Here is a 14,862-nt window from a genome sequence, read left to right on the forward strand (position 1 = left end):
TTTGGATGAGAATGGGAGTTGCAGGGTGGATGAGCTCATTGGTCATGTCACTTTGGTACAGGAAGCCTTTCATGTCATGGGAGCAATAAGAAATGTAGTGGTAGGTTACAGTAAAGTGAAGGTAGGGGGAGCTGGAAGGGAGAAATGGGTGACACCATGCTGCAGGGAGCACGAGTCTGGATGGTTGTGTTGCCTACCTGGTGGCAAGGTTTGAGATACCTGCTCAGGGATGGAAAGGACTTGCAATGGGAAGGAAAGGATACAGTTGTTGTGCTTCATATACCTACTAATAAAATAACTAAAATGGAAGACCTGCACAAGTATGAGGAGCTGTGCACTCAATTGAAAACCAGAACCTCAAATATTATAATCTCGAGATTATTACCTGAGCCACATGCAAATTGAAGGTTTGATGAAGACAGTGTCAAAAGTGCTTTACCTTCAGTTTAAAAGATTCGTGGAAACTTTACTCTGTATCTAACCTTGTTCTGTACCTGTGCTGAGTATTTGATGAGGACAGTGTGGAGTGAGCTTTAATTTCAGTTTAAAAGAATAGAGGCAGCTTTATTCTGTATCTAACTCTTGTGCTGTCACTCTTCAGGGTGTATTTGATGGGAAAAGTATACAGAGAACTTTACTTTTCATTTAAAAGAGTAGACAGAGTGTCACGCACGTTTTTAATCCTGTGCTGGACCTAGCTGGGAGTGTCTGATGAGAACAGTGCTGAGAGACCTTTACATCGTATTTAAAAGAATTGAGGTAACGTTACTCCGTAATGTTAAAAGATTAAATTGGAATATCTCTCTAGATATTAATGTAATATTAGAGTTGAACTGCATTGACTGAACATTCTGGAAGTGGGTGGGACAACATTCATGCAAGAATGCAGATGACTCCCAGTCCAATTAGACAGTCATTTGCTACTACTCCTCCTCCAATATCAAATTAAACTATCATTCAATCTTTTCCCTTCAGAAATACTTTCTAGCCATCCCCCAACGTTAGATATGTCACACCTACATTGTCTGCATAATGATTCCCATGATTAGGGCATTTACATTTCCATTATCTCTGAGGATGATCTCATCCTACCATTGTACCTGGAGTAACATGTAACTATGAGGGAGTGGCTGGAGGTTGTCTTGAGTGGCAAGTGACTGTGGGGGGAGTGGCAGAATATCTGTGAGCATGACCAACTGACCTATATAAAGAGGATGTGTTTTCTTTGTTCTTGGCCTCTTTGACTCAACTTCACGTGCTTGCGAAGAGGGTCAAAGGGGTCACCGAGCTTGTACAAGCTTTAATAAACTCTAATTTTTTGCAGAAGTTGGTGTGTGCAAATTGCATCTCATGTGTGAAACCTCAGGAAAAGAACCTAACAACTCTATCTAACACTGTCTGTACCTGTCCTGGGAGTGCTACCTGGGAGCATTTGATGAGGGTATTGTCAGGGGAGCTTTACTCCATTTCTAACCCTGTACTGTACATGTCCTTGGAGTGTTTGATGGGGACAGTGCAGAGGGAGCGCTACTTTCACTTTAAGACAGTAGAAGAAGATTTACTCTGTGTCTAACCCCTGTGGGTGATTTTTCCGATATCCCATCGTTCAGCACCAGATGTGAATGAAATTATGAGTAGCACGGAGTTCTCAATTAAAGCTAATCAAATCAATAGAGAGCATATGCAGAGACGACCACACCAGAGGGGCTTGGGACCACTTTTGGCCCAGAACAACTTCCAGAAAAATCTGTATCTTTCCTGGGGACCATTCTTTTCCTTGTGCTAGTTCCAATTTGAACGCTTGCTTTTGAAGTTACTGGTGCATTACAATACTCTCTATTCTACTCTCATTCTCTGCACTGAATCCTTACCTTTAAACTTGGAACGGATATTTGCCAATTCTTTGTTGATTCGCTTTATTTCCGCTTCTTTGCTTTTGCCTGTGAGTGAGATTACAAGGCTAAATACTTGTTCAAGTGGAATGTGCACAATGAACTTCAACACAAACATTACTGAATCTCATGTGTACATGTGGGAAATCTGCAGGGTAAGATTGAACACAATGCTTGGGGGTGGAATGAGATTTCATCTTAAACTTTTGATTTTGTAATCCATCTGCTGCTCCCACTGCTCGGACACAGTTAGTGATGAGAGAATGAATGACCAGCAGTTGTACACACCGTCATAAGTTCTTTTCGAAAGAGGTTTCCCTATCAGGGTCTTGTGTCAAAGGCAAAGCACCAAGTGGAGCAAAGAACTGGCTGTTAATCCTGCTTCTGCAGTAAACAGCAAGTGTCTGGCCATCGTTCAGCACTCTCCCTGCTGCTTGGCAACATTCACATCAGTCATACTGGCTAAACACTTCATTCCAGCCACATAAACACTGACTGCACTACTAGATGAGCTGAAAAATGTGTTGCTGGAAAAGCGAAGCAGGTCAGGCAGCATCCAAGGAGCAGGAGAATCGACGTTTCGGGCATAAGCCCTTCTTCAGGAATGAGGAAGGTGTGCCAAGCAGGCTAAGGTAAAAGGTAGGGAGGAGGGACTTGGGGGAGGGGCGTTGGGAAAGCGATAGGTGGAAGGAGGTTGAGGTGAGGGTGATAGGCCGGAGAGGGGGTGGGGACGGAGAGGTCGGGAAGAAGATTGCAGGTCAAGAAGGCGGTGCTGAGTCCGAGGATTGGAACTGAGATAAGGTGGAGGGTGGGGAAATGAGGAAGCTGGAGAAATCTGCATTCATCCCTTGTGGTTGGAGGGTTCCTAGGCGGAAGATGAGGCGCTCTTCCTCCAGGTGTCGTGTTGCCATGGTCTGGTGATGGAGGAGGCCAAGGACCTGTATGTCCTTGGCGGAGTGGGAGATTGGGTTGGTTGGTGCGGGTGTCCCAGAGGTGTTCTCTGAAACGTTCTGCAAGTAGGCGGCCTGACTCCCCAATGTAGAGGAGGCCACATCATGTGCAGCGGATGCAGTAAATGATGTGTGTGGAGGTGCAGGTGAATTTGTGATAGAAATGGAAGGATCCCTTGGGGCCTTGGAGGGAAGTGAGGGGGGGAGGTGTGGGCGCAAGTTTTGCATTTCTTGCGGTTGCATGGGAAGATGCCGGGAGTGGAGGTTGGGTTGGTGGGGGGTGTGGACCTGACGAGGGAGTCGCGGAGGGAGTGGTCTTTCTGGAACGCTGATAGGGGAGGGGAGGGGAGGGAAATATATCCTTGGTGATGGGGTCTGTTTGGAGGTGGCGGAAATGACGAAGGATGATACGATGTATCTGGAGGTTGGTGGGGTGGTAGGTGAGGACCAGTGGGGTTCTGTCCTGGTGGCGATTGGAGGGGCGGGGTTCAAGGGTGGAGGAGCGAGAAGTGGAGGAGATGCGGTGGAGAGCATCGTCAACCACGTCTGAGGGGAAATTGCGGTCTTTGAAGAAGGAGGCCATCTGGGTTGTTCGGTATTGGAATTGGTCCTCCTGGGAGCAGATGCAGCGGAGGCGAAGGAATTGGGAATATGGGATGGTGTTTTTACAGGGGGCAGGGTGGGAGGCGGTGTAATCTAGGTAGCTGTGGGAGTTTGTCGGTTTATAGTAAATGTCCGTGTTGTGCCGGTCGCCCGAGATAGAAATGGAGAGGTCTAGGAAGGGGAGGGAGGAGTCTGAGATGGTCCAGGTAAATTTGAGGTCGGGTGGAAGGTGTTAGTAAAGTAGATGACCTGTTCAACCTCCTCATTTGGGCACGGGGTAGCACCGATACAGTCATTGATGTAGCGGAGGAAAAGTTGGGGGGTGGTGCTAGTGTAGCTGCGGAAGATGGACAATTCCACATATCCGACGAAGTGGCAGGCATAGCTGGGGCCCATGCGGGTGCCCATGACTAATCCTTTGGTTTGGAGGAAGTGGGAGGATTGGAAAGAGAAGTTGTTCAGAGTGAGGATCAGTTCAGTCAGTTGCAGGAGGGTGTCAGTAGAAGGGTACTGGTTGGGTCTGTGGGAAAGGAAGAAGCGGAGGGCTTTGAGGCCTTCGTGATGGGGGATGGAGGTGTATAGAGGCTGGATGTCCATGGTGAAGATAAGGCGTTGGGAGCCGGGGAAGCGAAAATCATGGAGGAGGTGGAGGGTGTAGGTGGTGTCCCGAACGTAGATGGGGAGTTCTTGGACTAAGGGGAACAAGACCATCTCAGACTCCTCCCTCCCCTTCCTAGACCTCTCCATTTCTATCTCGGGCGACCGACTCAACAAGGACATTTACTATTAACCGACCAACTCCCACAGCTACCTAGATTACACCACCTTCCACCCTGCCCCCTTTAAAAATGCCATCCCATATTCCCAATTCCTTCGCCTCCGCTGCATCTGCTCCCAGGAGGACCAATTCAAATACCGAACAACCCAGATGGCCTCCTTCTTCAAAGACCGCAATTTCCCCTCAGACGTGGTTGACGATGCCCTCCACCGCATCTCCTCCACTTCCCACTCCTCCACCCTTAAACCCCGCCCCTCCAATCGCCACCAGGACAGAACCCCACTGGTCTTCACCTACCACCCCACCAACCTCCAGATACATCGTATCATCCTTCGTCATTTCTGCCACCCCCAAACAGACCCACCACCAAGGATATATTTCCCTCCCCTATCAGCGTTCCAGAAAGACCACTCCCTCCGCGACTCCCTTGTCAGGTCCACACCCCCCACCAACCCAACCTCCACTCCCGGCATCTTCCCATGCAACCTTGCGCCCACACCTCCCCCCCTCACTTCCCTCCAAGGCCACAAGGGATCCTTCCATATCCATCACAAATTCACCTGCACCTCCACACACATCATTTACTGCATCCGCTGCACATGATGTGGCCTCCTCTACATTGGGGAGACAGGCCGCCTACTTGCGGAACGTTTCAGAGAACACCTCTAGGACACCCGCACCAACCAACCCAACCGCCCTGTGGCTGAACACTTTAACTCCCCCTCCCACTCCGCCAAGGACATGCAGGTCCTTGGCCTCCTCCATCGCCAGACCATGGCAACACGACGCCTGGAGGAAGAGCACCTCATCCTCCGCCTAGGAACCCTCCAACCACAAGGGATGAATGCAGATTTCTCCAGCTTCCTCATTTCCCCTCCCCCCACCTTATCTCAGTCCCAAACCTCGGACTCTGCACCGCCTTCTTGACCTGCAATCTTCTTCCCGACCTCTCCGCCCCCACCCCCTCTCCGGCCTATCACCCTCACCTTAACCTCCTTCCACCTACCGGATTCTTAACGCCCCTCCCCCAAGTCCCTCCTCCCTACCTTTTATCTTAGCTTGCTTGGCACACCTTCCTCATTCCTGAAGTAGGGCTTATGCTCGAAACGTCGATTCTCCTGCTCCTTGGATGCTGCCTGACCTGCTGCGCTTTTCCAGCAACACATTTTTCAGCTCTGATCTCCAGCAACTGCAGTCCTCACTTTCTCCTTTGCACTACTAGATGAATCAAGGACACAAACACCAAACAGCACCAAACTCAGCAGCAAGGACAACATCCTCAAGCTAGTAGACCTGTGCCTCACTACCCACTTCAATTGGGATCGCCAAAATCTAGCTTCTTAGCAGAAGCAGGAATGCAGAGACTTGAATAAACAGCCCTCCCTACGATTCAACCCAAACTTTGGGTCCGCTACATGGATGACACCTTTGTCATCACAAAATGGAACAAATTACAGGAAACCGACAACATCATCAACAATATCCTTACTGGCATAAATTTCACAAGAGGAGGAGAACAACAACAGATGTCCCTTCCTAGATGTCACAGTGGAATGAACAGTTAATGGGAACTTCAACCAGCGTCTACAGGAAAGCAGCACACACAGACCAGATACTTAATTACAGAAGCAATCATTCCAACACCCACAAATGGAGCTATCAGGACATTACTTAAATGGGCCATAACACACTGCAGCACCCAAGAACTATGAGCAGCAGAAGAAAAATACCTATACAGCGTATTCAAGAAGAACAAGTACCCGATAAACACATTCCACCAATTCTTAAGCAACAAACCCAAACAAGTAGATACAACATGCCCAGAAACTCTAGTCACACCACCAAATATCAAAGACATCTCGGAGATGGACTAGAGGGAAATAATCAAGGGGAACATCAAGAGGTTATTCATCCTCGAAGGTATTTAGAAAGTGAGAGTGAGAGAGAGAGGGACAGGGAAAGCTGTCCAAACTCCAGAAAAGCTGCAGAAGCTACTCCTACAGCAGATGATAGGCATTGGTGTCAAAGAGAATCTACAGGATGTGATGAGCCAGCAAACCTTGCTCTGTGTTTTGGAGGCTTCCAAGATAATATTCCAGCCCAGGGTCTGCTCTGTGGAGCAGAAGAAGATGTGCTTACATTTCTTCTTCCAGAAAGTACACAGAGAGAGCTCTTGATCAGCAGCCTGAAGGAAGATGGCTTGGTCATGTCATGTTAGTTTGATGTCCTAAGGATCAGCAAATCATTTTCTGTCAGCTTGTATGACACTAAGCCCACAGCGGTCTTCCAGTCATTCCTGATCTCTATCATGATAGTCTTAGACCACAGCATGCATAAGAGGCTGGGCCAACTGTTATCTTTGGATGAGGTGACCAAGGCCCTTGTGTCCTTTCAGAAGAGTAAAGCTCCCAGAGGTGACAGCTTACCAATCAAGTTGTATTCAGCTCTATGTAATCTGATTGGCCACGACCTGCTGGAGGAATACAACAGGTAACATACGCAAATCTGTGAGGGAAAATATCATCGCCCTCATCCACAAGCGGAAGGGGGAGGAGGGGAAAATCATAATTTGAAAACCAATTTCACTGATTAATGTGGATTACAAAATCCTCAAAATTCATCACCAATCGGGTCAGGTCTGCTGTGGGATCAATGATTCACCCCGATCAAACCTGTGCTTTACTGACAGAATGCTCTCTGACAGCCTCATGCACCTCAGGGATACAATCACGTATGTATAGGACAGATGAGTGGACGCCGGCCTCACAGCATGGACCAGAAGAAAGTCTTTGACAGGATATTGCACTCCTACTCTAATGATGTGTTCTCCAAAATGGGCTTTGGGGAAAGAATTTGCAAGGATCCAACTGCTCTACACCAACATCAATAGTGCTGTCTCAGCGTTGGAATCAGAAAGCTTCCTGATCAGATCGCAGTCAGGCAATGCTGCTTAGTCTCTCCTGTCTTGTTTGTTTAGACCCTTCTGCTAAGTCCACCAGGAAGGGTGTGAGGGGTGACTATTCAGGGCAGTAGAGGCCTGCAGGTCAAAACCTCCCTGTACATGCATGAAGCTGCCATATTCTGCTTGGATCCGCTGTCCGTGCATAAACTCATGAACATCTGTGACAGGTTCAAACTGGCCTTAGGAGCCAAGGTAAATTGAGGCAAGAGTAAGACTATATTCTTTGGGAACTGGGCTGACCAATCCTTTACCCCTTTCACCGTCAGGTCACATTATCTGAAGATGCTGTGAATACAGTGTGGAGGGGTCTGAGTGTGCATAAAAACCTGGGAGTAGCATATTACCAAGGTGAGGCAGAAACTGGGCAAATGGGAGCACTGATCCCTCTCCATTGCAGGTAAAAATCTGGTCATCAGGTGTGAGCTATACACAGTGTTGTACATGGTGCAGGTTTGGCTTATTTCCTAAAACTGCACATAGCGGTTACCCGAACTATCTTCCATTTCACCTGGAGGTCAAAGATGGACTATGTCCACAGGGACACCATGTAAAAAACTCTGCATTTGTGCAGATACAAGAGGCCCTCTTTGATGCTGGCAAGGTAAGTCAACATGGAAACACATTGTGTCGTGTTTTAACACTACACACATTAATACTGACAATTCTAAAACCCATTTTGAGTGTTCATAGATTTACCCACAGACCCAATGTCCGTTCATCCGCAGTCTTATCACTAGGGGATTTCCTGCATCCATGCGGTGTGGTCAGACTGTTGGACACTCTCAGTCCTGTTCCTACCTGGGGCAACTGCCCTGATCCAGTGTCATCGGGGCAAGAAAGAAGCCAGGAAGGTGCAGTTTTGAGTCTGACTGAGGTACTATCGTGCTCTGCTCCTTATTTGCAGCATTTCTGTTTTCAGTTGCTTGGAGCTGTGGTGCAGTTGGGTACCCCTTGATTCTCAGTGGCAAGAGGTTGACTTCACCAGGCCCCTTGCGACGTACAGCATTGTTGGGTTGGGGGTTGCTCCTGTCCTCCTCACTCATGGTGCTGTGCCTCTTTTGTTTTGGTGGTGGCCATCTCTGCATCATTATCATGATATCTTCATCATCAGAGGAGCTGCTGGTGTGTCCATCATGCAGCTTCCTCTTAACACTTTTCTGTGGAACCAGGTGGCTCAAAGTATTTTCCTTTTGGGGTTGTTTCTTACCAGTATCCATTCTCCCACCTCCTTGGTTTCCTCCTCCTCCATTGACTCGATCTGTTCAAATGGAGGTCCGTGCTGTACATCTCTAGGACTCCTCTCCGGCTTGTCCCTCCTTCTGGGTGCCCCTTGATTTGGTTTGCTTGCTGGAGGGTGGCACCTTTCTGTCCTTTGCTCATTTTGCCATTTACGACCATCTAAACATACATAGCACACACATACCCCTCCCTCACCTTGGGCAGGCCTTGTACAGATTGCAGCTCTTTGACTCCTTGTAGTCCTTAGCAGGTGGCCCTCCTGTTCACAGTTCCTGCAGAGGGTCACTTTACAATCTGCTGCCATGTGCCCTGATCCCCCACACGTTCAGCACACTCTTGGCTCTCCTGCGCAAATCAGCTAGCCTCGGCTCCTTCTGATTGTACCTGCCTTCCAGATTCACAGGATGCTCCCACTAGCGTCCACCTTCAGGATTACCTTGACCTGATGCTTTCAGGTCCAGATTCCAAAGGGGTCCACTCAGTCACTGCTGCCCCCTTCTCAGCTGTGCATAACTTCCCAGGAAGATCCGGACATCTGATGCTGGGACATGGGAGTTAAAAATGTGGATTCTAACAATCCAGCTCCTCCAGGCTTTTTTTAGTTTCAAAAATATATTTTATTCATAAATAGTAAATTTATACATACACAGTCACAAACAAAGTTCAGATTTGTGCAGTAGCATATCAAACAAACAAACAAATACAGGAATTTGACGCTGTCCAATAAACAAACCAAAGGCATTTCTTACACTTGAACAGGACTATATTTACATGCATTTGAGCACTGCGAGGGTCCGATAACTGAGCCGACCCCTATTTAACTTTGGCAGAAGGACCACAGACAGTGACCTTTTCCCACTGCACCTTGGTGGTAGCTGCGCCAAGCTTTACTGGGTCCCTCAGCACGTAGTCCTGGACCTTGGAAAGTGCCAGTCTGTAACGTTCAGTCGGGGTCAACTCCTTTACCTGGCACCTCCAGCAATGAAGTGTATTCAATCACAATCATGACTTAACACCATAAAATATAAGAGAAGTACTCAGCCCATCAAATCTGCTCCATCAATAAGTAAGCGTGGTGGTAGAAGGGTGTTTGTGTGATTGGATGGATCAATGCAGGATCACTTACTGCTTGTGATTTTCTTAAATGCTAGTGATGAAAATGTGGGGGAGTGATAAATAAATTTGCAGATGACACAAAGATTGAGTGAGGAGGAAGAGTTTAGGTTAAAGGAGGATATAAATGAATTGGTCAGATGGGCAGATCAGTGGCAGGTGGAATGTGAGTCGAGAGTGTGGTGCTGGAAAAGCACAGCAGGTCAAGCAGCATCCGAAGAGCAGGAGAATTGACATTTCCGGCATAAGCCCTTCATCAGGAATGAAGCTTTTGGGCCAGGGGACTGAGAGATAAATGGGAGGGGGGTGGGGATGGTGTTTTAAAAAATTCTCAAGGTCAGGTTCGTAGGAGAGTAGTCTGACACAGAACAAACGACCAAGAGGCGAGTCTGCTAGAATATGAGCATTTTATTCCCCGCAGCGTCGCCACAACCAGGTCTCATACTTACAACGGGTCTGGCTTATACTCACTCTACATGTTACCGGAACTGGGAGCCGTCAGTTCTCGTAGAGCGGTTGCCAACAACCCACGCTCGGCGGTTAAACGTAACCCCGGAGCAGACTCACCGAACTGGAGACTTTTCCAGCTGATATACTCTTTTCCAGATATAAACATTCATGTGAACAGCAGAGCAAGGCTAAAAAACACATTCCATTCTGGTTACATACAGATAAGAAGATTCACACGGGGAGGTGTGTAATAAGATTCACACGGGACTAAGCAACACCTCCATTCCGGTTAGATTCACACATGTATTGGGACATAATTTTTAACCGTTTCACCACATTCCACTGCTTGGCCCAATACATGTGTTACATTATGATTCACACATGTATTGGGACATAATTTTACACCACATTCCACTGCTTGGCCCAATACATGTGTTACATTATGCTTAATTCAGTTCAATTCGTTTCAGTTAATTTCAGTTCAGTCAATTCAGTGTAGTTCAATTCAGCTCAGTTCAGGTCTGTTCAGTTCAATTCAATTGTGTTCAATTCAGTTCCATCCATTTCAATTCAATTTAGCTCAGTTCCATTTTGTTCCGTTCAATTTGATTCACTTCAGTTCCACTCAGTTCAGTTCAGTTCAATCCCATTCAATTCTGTTAACTCCGCTTCAGCTTTTTGGACATGCCCACATCCTCCGCTGTACCCCAGGCAAGGGGTTCTTCGGCAGGACTGGGATCCTCTCAAGGGTGGACAGCAGCGACCCTGGGGTTCCTCCGGTCGCCCCCCACCATTTCTCAAACAAACTGCCACGTACATGCCCACATCCATGCCATCCCGGGACGGTCGGGACCTCCACAGTTTGTTCTTCTGGTTTCTTAGTCTTTTTCCAAAACATTGTTCTGTATCAAAATCTCTCCTCAATTGCGATTGACCCTGCTCGCAGCGCCAAATGTTTTAAAAAATTCTCAAGGTCAGGTTCGTAGGAGAGTAGTCTGACACAGAACAAACGACCAAGAGGCGAGTCTGCTAGAATATGAGCATTTTATTCCCCGCAGCGTCGCCACAACCAGGTCTCATACTTACAACGGGTCTGGCTTATACTCACTCTACATGTTACCGGAACTGGGAGCCGTCAGTTCTCGTAGAGCGGTTGCCAACAACCCACGCTCGGCGGTTAAACGTAACCCCGGAGCAGACTCACCGAACTGGAGACTTTTCCAGCTGATATACTCTTTTCCAGATATAAACATTCATGTGAACAGCAGAGCAAGGCTAAAAAACACATTCCATTCTGGTTACATACAGATAAGAAGATTCACACGGGGAGGTGTGTAATAAGATTCACACGGGACTAAGCAACACCTCCATTCCGGTTAGATTCACACATGTATTGGGACATAATTTTTAACCGTTTCACCACAGATGGGGAGGAAGATAGCTGAGATTGCAATAGGTAGATAAAGGTGGGGGAGAAGATGACGGATCAGAGAAGAGGAGGGAGCTGATAGATGGGAAAAACGATGCACAGGTCAAGAGGGCAGTACCGAGTTGGAGGCTTGGCACTGGGATTTGGTGGAGGGCGGGGAAACAGGAAACTGGTGAAATCCATATTAATCCCGTGTGGTTGCAGGGTTCCAAGGCGGAAGATGTGGTGTTCTTCTTCCAGGCGTAGGGTGGTTAGGGTTTGGCAATGGAGGAGGCCCAGGGCCTTCATGTCCTTGGTCTATTGGGACGGGGAGTTGAAGTGATCAGCCAGGGGCCGTGGGGTTGGTTGGTTGGTGCTGGTGTCCCTGAGAAAGTCTCTGAAATGATCCACAAGTTGGCATCCTGTCTTGCCGATGTAGAGGAGACCACATCGGGTGCAATGGATACAAGAGAGATTAATGTGGACTGCAACCACATGGGATTAATGTGTGGTTGCAGCATTTGCAGTCCTCACTTTGTGCCAGGTGGAATTTGACCCTCATAAATGAGAGGTGATGCACTTTGGAAGAAGTAACTAGAGAAAGGAGTACTCAATGAATGGCAAGACACTAGGAAGCTGAGGACCAGAGGAATCTTGGGTGATTGGCCACAAATCCCTGAAGGTGCTGGCTAGGTTAATAAGGTAGATTTTAGATTTAGATTAGATTACATTACAGCGTGGAAACAGGCCCTTCAGCCCAACAAGTCCACACCGACCCACCGAAGCGCAACCCACCCATGCCCCCCTACATTTACCCCTTACCTAACACTACAGACAATTTAGCATGGCCAATTCACGTAACCTGCACATCTTTGGACTGTGGGAGGAAACCGGAGCACCCAGAGGAAACCCACGCAAGAACGTGCAAACTCCACACAGTCAGTGGCCTGAGGCGGGAATTGAACCCGGGTCTCTGGTGCTGTGAGGCAGCAGTGCTAACCACTGCGCCACTGTGCCGACCAAGAAAATGGGATATCAACTGTGTAAGAGCAGAGAGGTTATATTGGAGCTGTATAGAATTTTTCTTTGTCACAGCTACAGTGCTGACTGTAGTTCTCGTCACTGCATTGTTTTTACCCAGGAAGGGGGAGAGCTAACTCTGGGGGTGGGAGGGTCAGTGGGGCAGTTGACCCTGGAGGCGGGGTGGATCATGGAGAAGTTAACTCCGGCATTGGGGGGGCAGTGAGTCCTGGGGGAATTAATCCTGGGGTTGAGGAATCATGGTGGGTGTTAATTTTGGGGTTGGGGGAGTCATAGCAGAGGCTATTAACCCTGTGGGTGGAAGGGTGAGCGGGGTCCTGAGGGAGTTAGCCCTGGGGTTGGGGAATCATCGGGGAGTTAATTTTTGGGGTTGGGGCAGTCGTGGGGCAGTTAACTTTGGAGTTGGAGCTGCCACAGGGGAGTTAACCCTGGGGTCGGGGATGTGGGCGGGCGCCTGAGGGAGTTAACCCTGGGGGTCATGGGGGGAGCTAACCCGGGAGTCTGGGCCCCTCTCGGTTGGACACTGGTTGAATGGCCTTGAGTCCTGGGCCCGGTCACTCACAGTTTCTGATGTCCGAGATGAAAACAGCGAGACCCCGCATCCCGTCACCTTTCGACACAACCGGCATCTTCCCGGGAGAGGGGAGCTCGCGCCGCCACACAGCCCGTGCCCGCCCGCTCGCGGGGAAACCCCGCCAAGCACAACAAACCCCTCCTCCACCAACCGCCCACACACCCGCCCCGCACCCTCACACACCCGCCCCGCACCCTCACAGACCCACCCCGACCCCTCACAGACCCGCCCCGCACCCTCACAGACCCACCCCGACCCCTCACAGACCCGCCCCGCACCCTCACAGACCCGCCCCGCACCCTCACAGACCCACCCCGACACCTCACACACCCGCCCCGCACCCTCACACACCCACCCCGACACCTCACACACCGGCCCCGCACCCTCACACACCCACCCCGACCCCTCACACACCCGCCCCGACCCCTCACAGACCCACCCCGACCCCTCACACACCCGCCCCGACCCCTCACAGACCCGCCCCGCACCCTCACAGACCCACCCCGACCCCACACACCCGCCCCGCACCCTCACACACCCGCCCCGCACCCTCACAGACCCACCCCGACCCCTCACACACCCGCCCCGCACCCTCACAGACCCACCCCGACCCCTCACACACCCGCCCCGACCCCTCACACACCCGCCCCGACCCCTCACACACCCGCCCCGCACCCTCACAGACCCACCCCGACCCCTCACACACCCGCCCCGCACCCTCACAGACCCACCCCGACCCCTCACACACCCGCCCCGCACCCTCACAGACCCGCCCCGCACCCTCACAGACCCACCCCGACCCCTCACACACCCGCCCCGCACCCTCACACACCCGCCCCGACCCCTCACACACACGCCCCGCACCCTCACAGACCCACCCCGACCCCTCACACACCCGCCCCGCACCCTCACACACCCGCCCCGACCCCTCACACACCCGCCCCGCACCCTCACAGACCCACCCCGACCCCTCACACACCCGCCCCGCACCCTCACAGACCCACCCCGACCCCTCACACACCCGCCCCGCACCCTCACAGACCCGCCCCGCACCCTCACAGACCCACCCCGACCCCTCACACACCCGCCCCGCACCCTCACACACCCGCCCCGACCCCTCACACACACGCCCCGCACCCTCACACACCCGCCCGCACCCTCACACACCCGCCCCGACCCCTCACACACCCGCCCGCACCCTCACACACCCGCCCCGACCCCTCACACACCCGCCCCGCACCCTCACAGACCCACCCCGACCCCACACACACGCCCCGCACCCTCACACACCCGCCCCGACCCCTCACACACCCGCCCCGACCCCTCACAGACCCACCCCGCACCCTCACAGACCCACCCCGACCCCTCACACACCCGCCCCAACCCCTCACACACCCGCCCCGCACCCTCACAGACCCACCCCGACCCCTCACACACCCGCCCCGACCCCTCACAGACCCACCCCGACCCCACACACACGCCCCGCACCCTCACACACCCGCCCCGACCCCTCACACACCCGCCCGCACCCTCACACACCCGCCCCGACCCCTCACACACCCGCCCCGACCCCTCACAGACCCACCCCGCACCCTCACAGACCCACCCCGACCCCTCACACACCCGCCCCAACCCCTCACACACCCGCCCCGCACCCTCACACACCCGCCCCGACCCCTCACAGACCCACCCCGACCCCTCACAGACCCACCCCGACCCCTCACACACCCGCCCCGCACCATCACAGACCCACCCCGACCCCTCACACACCCGCCCCGCACCCTCACAGACCCGCCCCGCACCCTCACACACCCGCCCCGACCCCTCACACACCCGCCCCAACCCCTCACAG

At 51.4% G+C, this 14,862-nt stretch overlaps 1 protein-coding gene across 7 annotated transcripts in view; it reads right to left on the minus strand.

Moving 5' to 3' along the window:
• LOC122557988 (AP-2 complex subunit alpha-2-like) overlaps positions 1 to 13,082 on the minus strand; it is a 102,998-nt gene extending 89,916 nt beyond the window's left edge. For 2 of the 7 annotated variants that reach the window (XM_087996813.1, XM_087996808.1), the window contains exons 1-2: positions 12,999 to 13,082; positions 1,872 to 1,940 (exon numbers count right to left, since the gene is read on the minus strand). In XM_087996813.1, coding sequence (XP_087852939.1) covers positions 1,872 to 1,940; positions 12,999 to 13,065 — 136 coding nt within the window. In that variant the 5' untranslated portion in view covers positions 13,066 to 13,082. Of the gene's footprint in view, positions 1 to 1,871; positions 2,155 to 12,998 lie in introns of those variants that run through there. The other 5 variants (XM_087996812.1, XM_087996809.1, XM_087996810.1 and 2 more) reach the window with 4 other exon arrangements.
• Between the last annotated feature and the right edge of the window lie 1,780 nt (positions 13,083 to 14,862).

Source organism: Chiloscyllium plagiosum, unplaced genomic scaffold, assembly GCF_037043375.1.
Source record: "Chiloscyllium plagiosum isolate Xiang-an unplaced genomic scaffold, Cpla_swu_hap1 HiC_scaffold_18, whole genome shotgun sequence".
Classification (NCBI taxonomy): Eukaryota; Metazoa; Chordata; class Chondrichthyes; order Orectolobiformes; family Hemiscylliidae; genus Chiloscyllium; species Chiloscyllium plagiosum.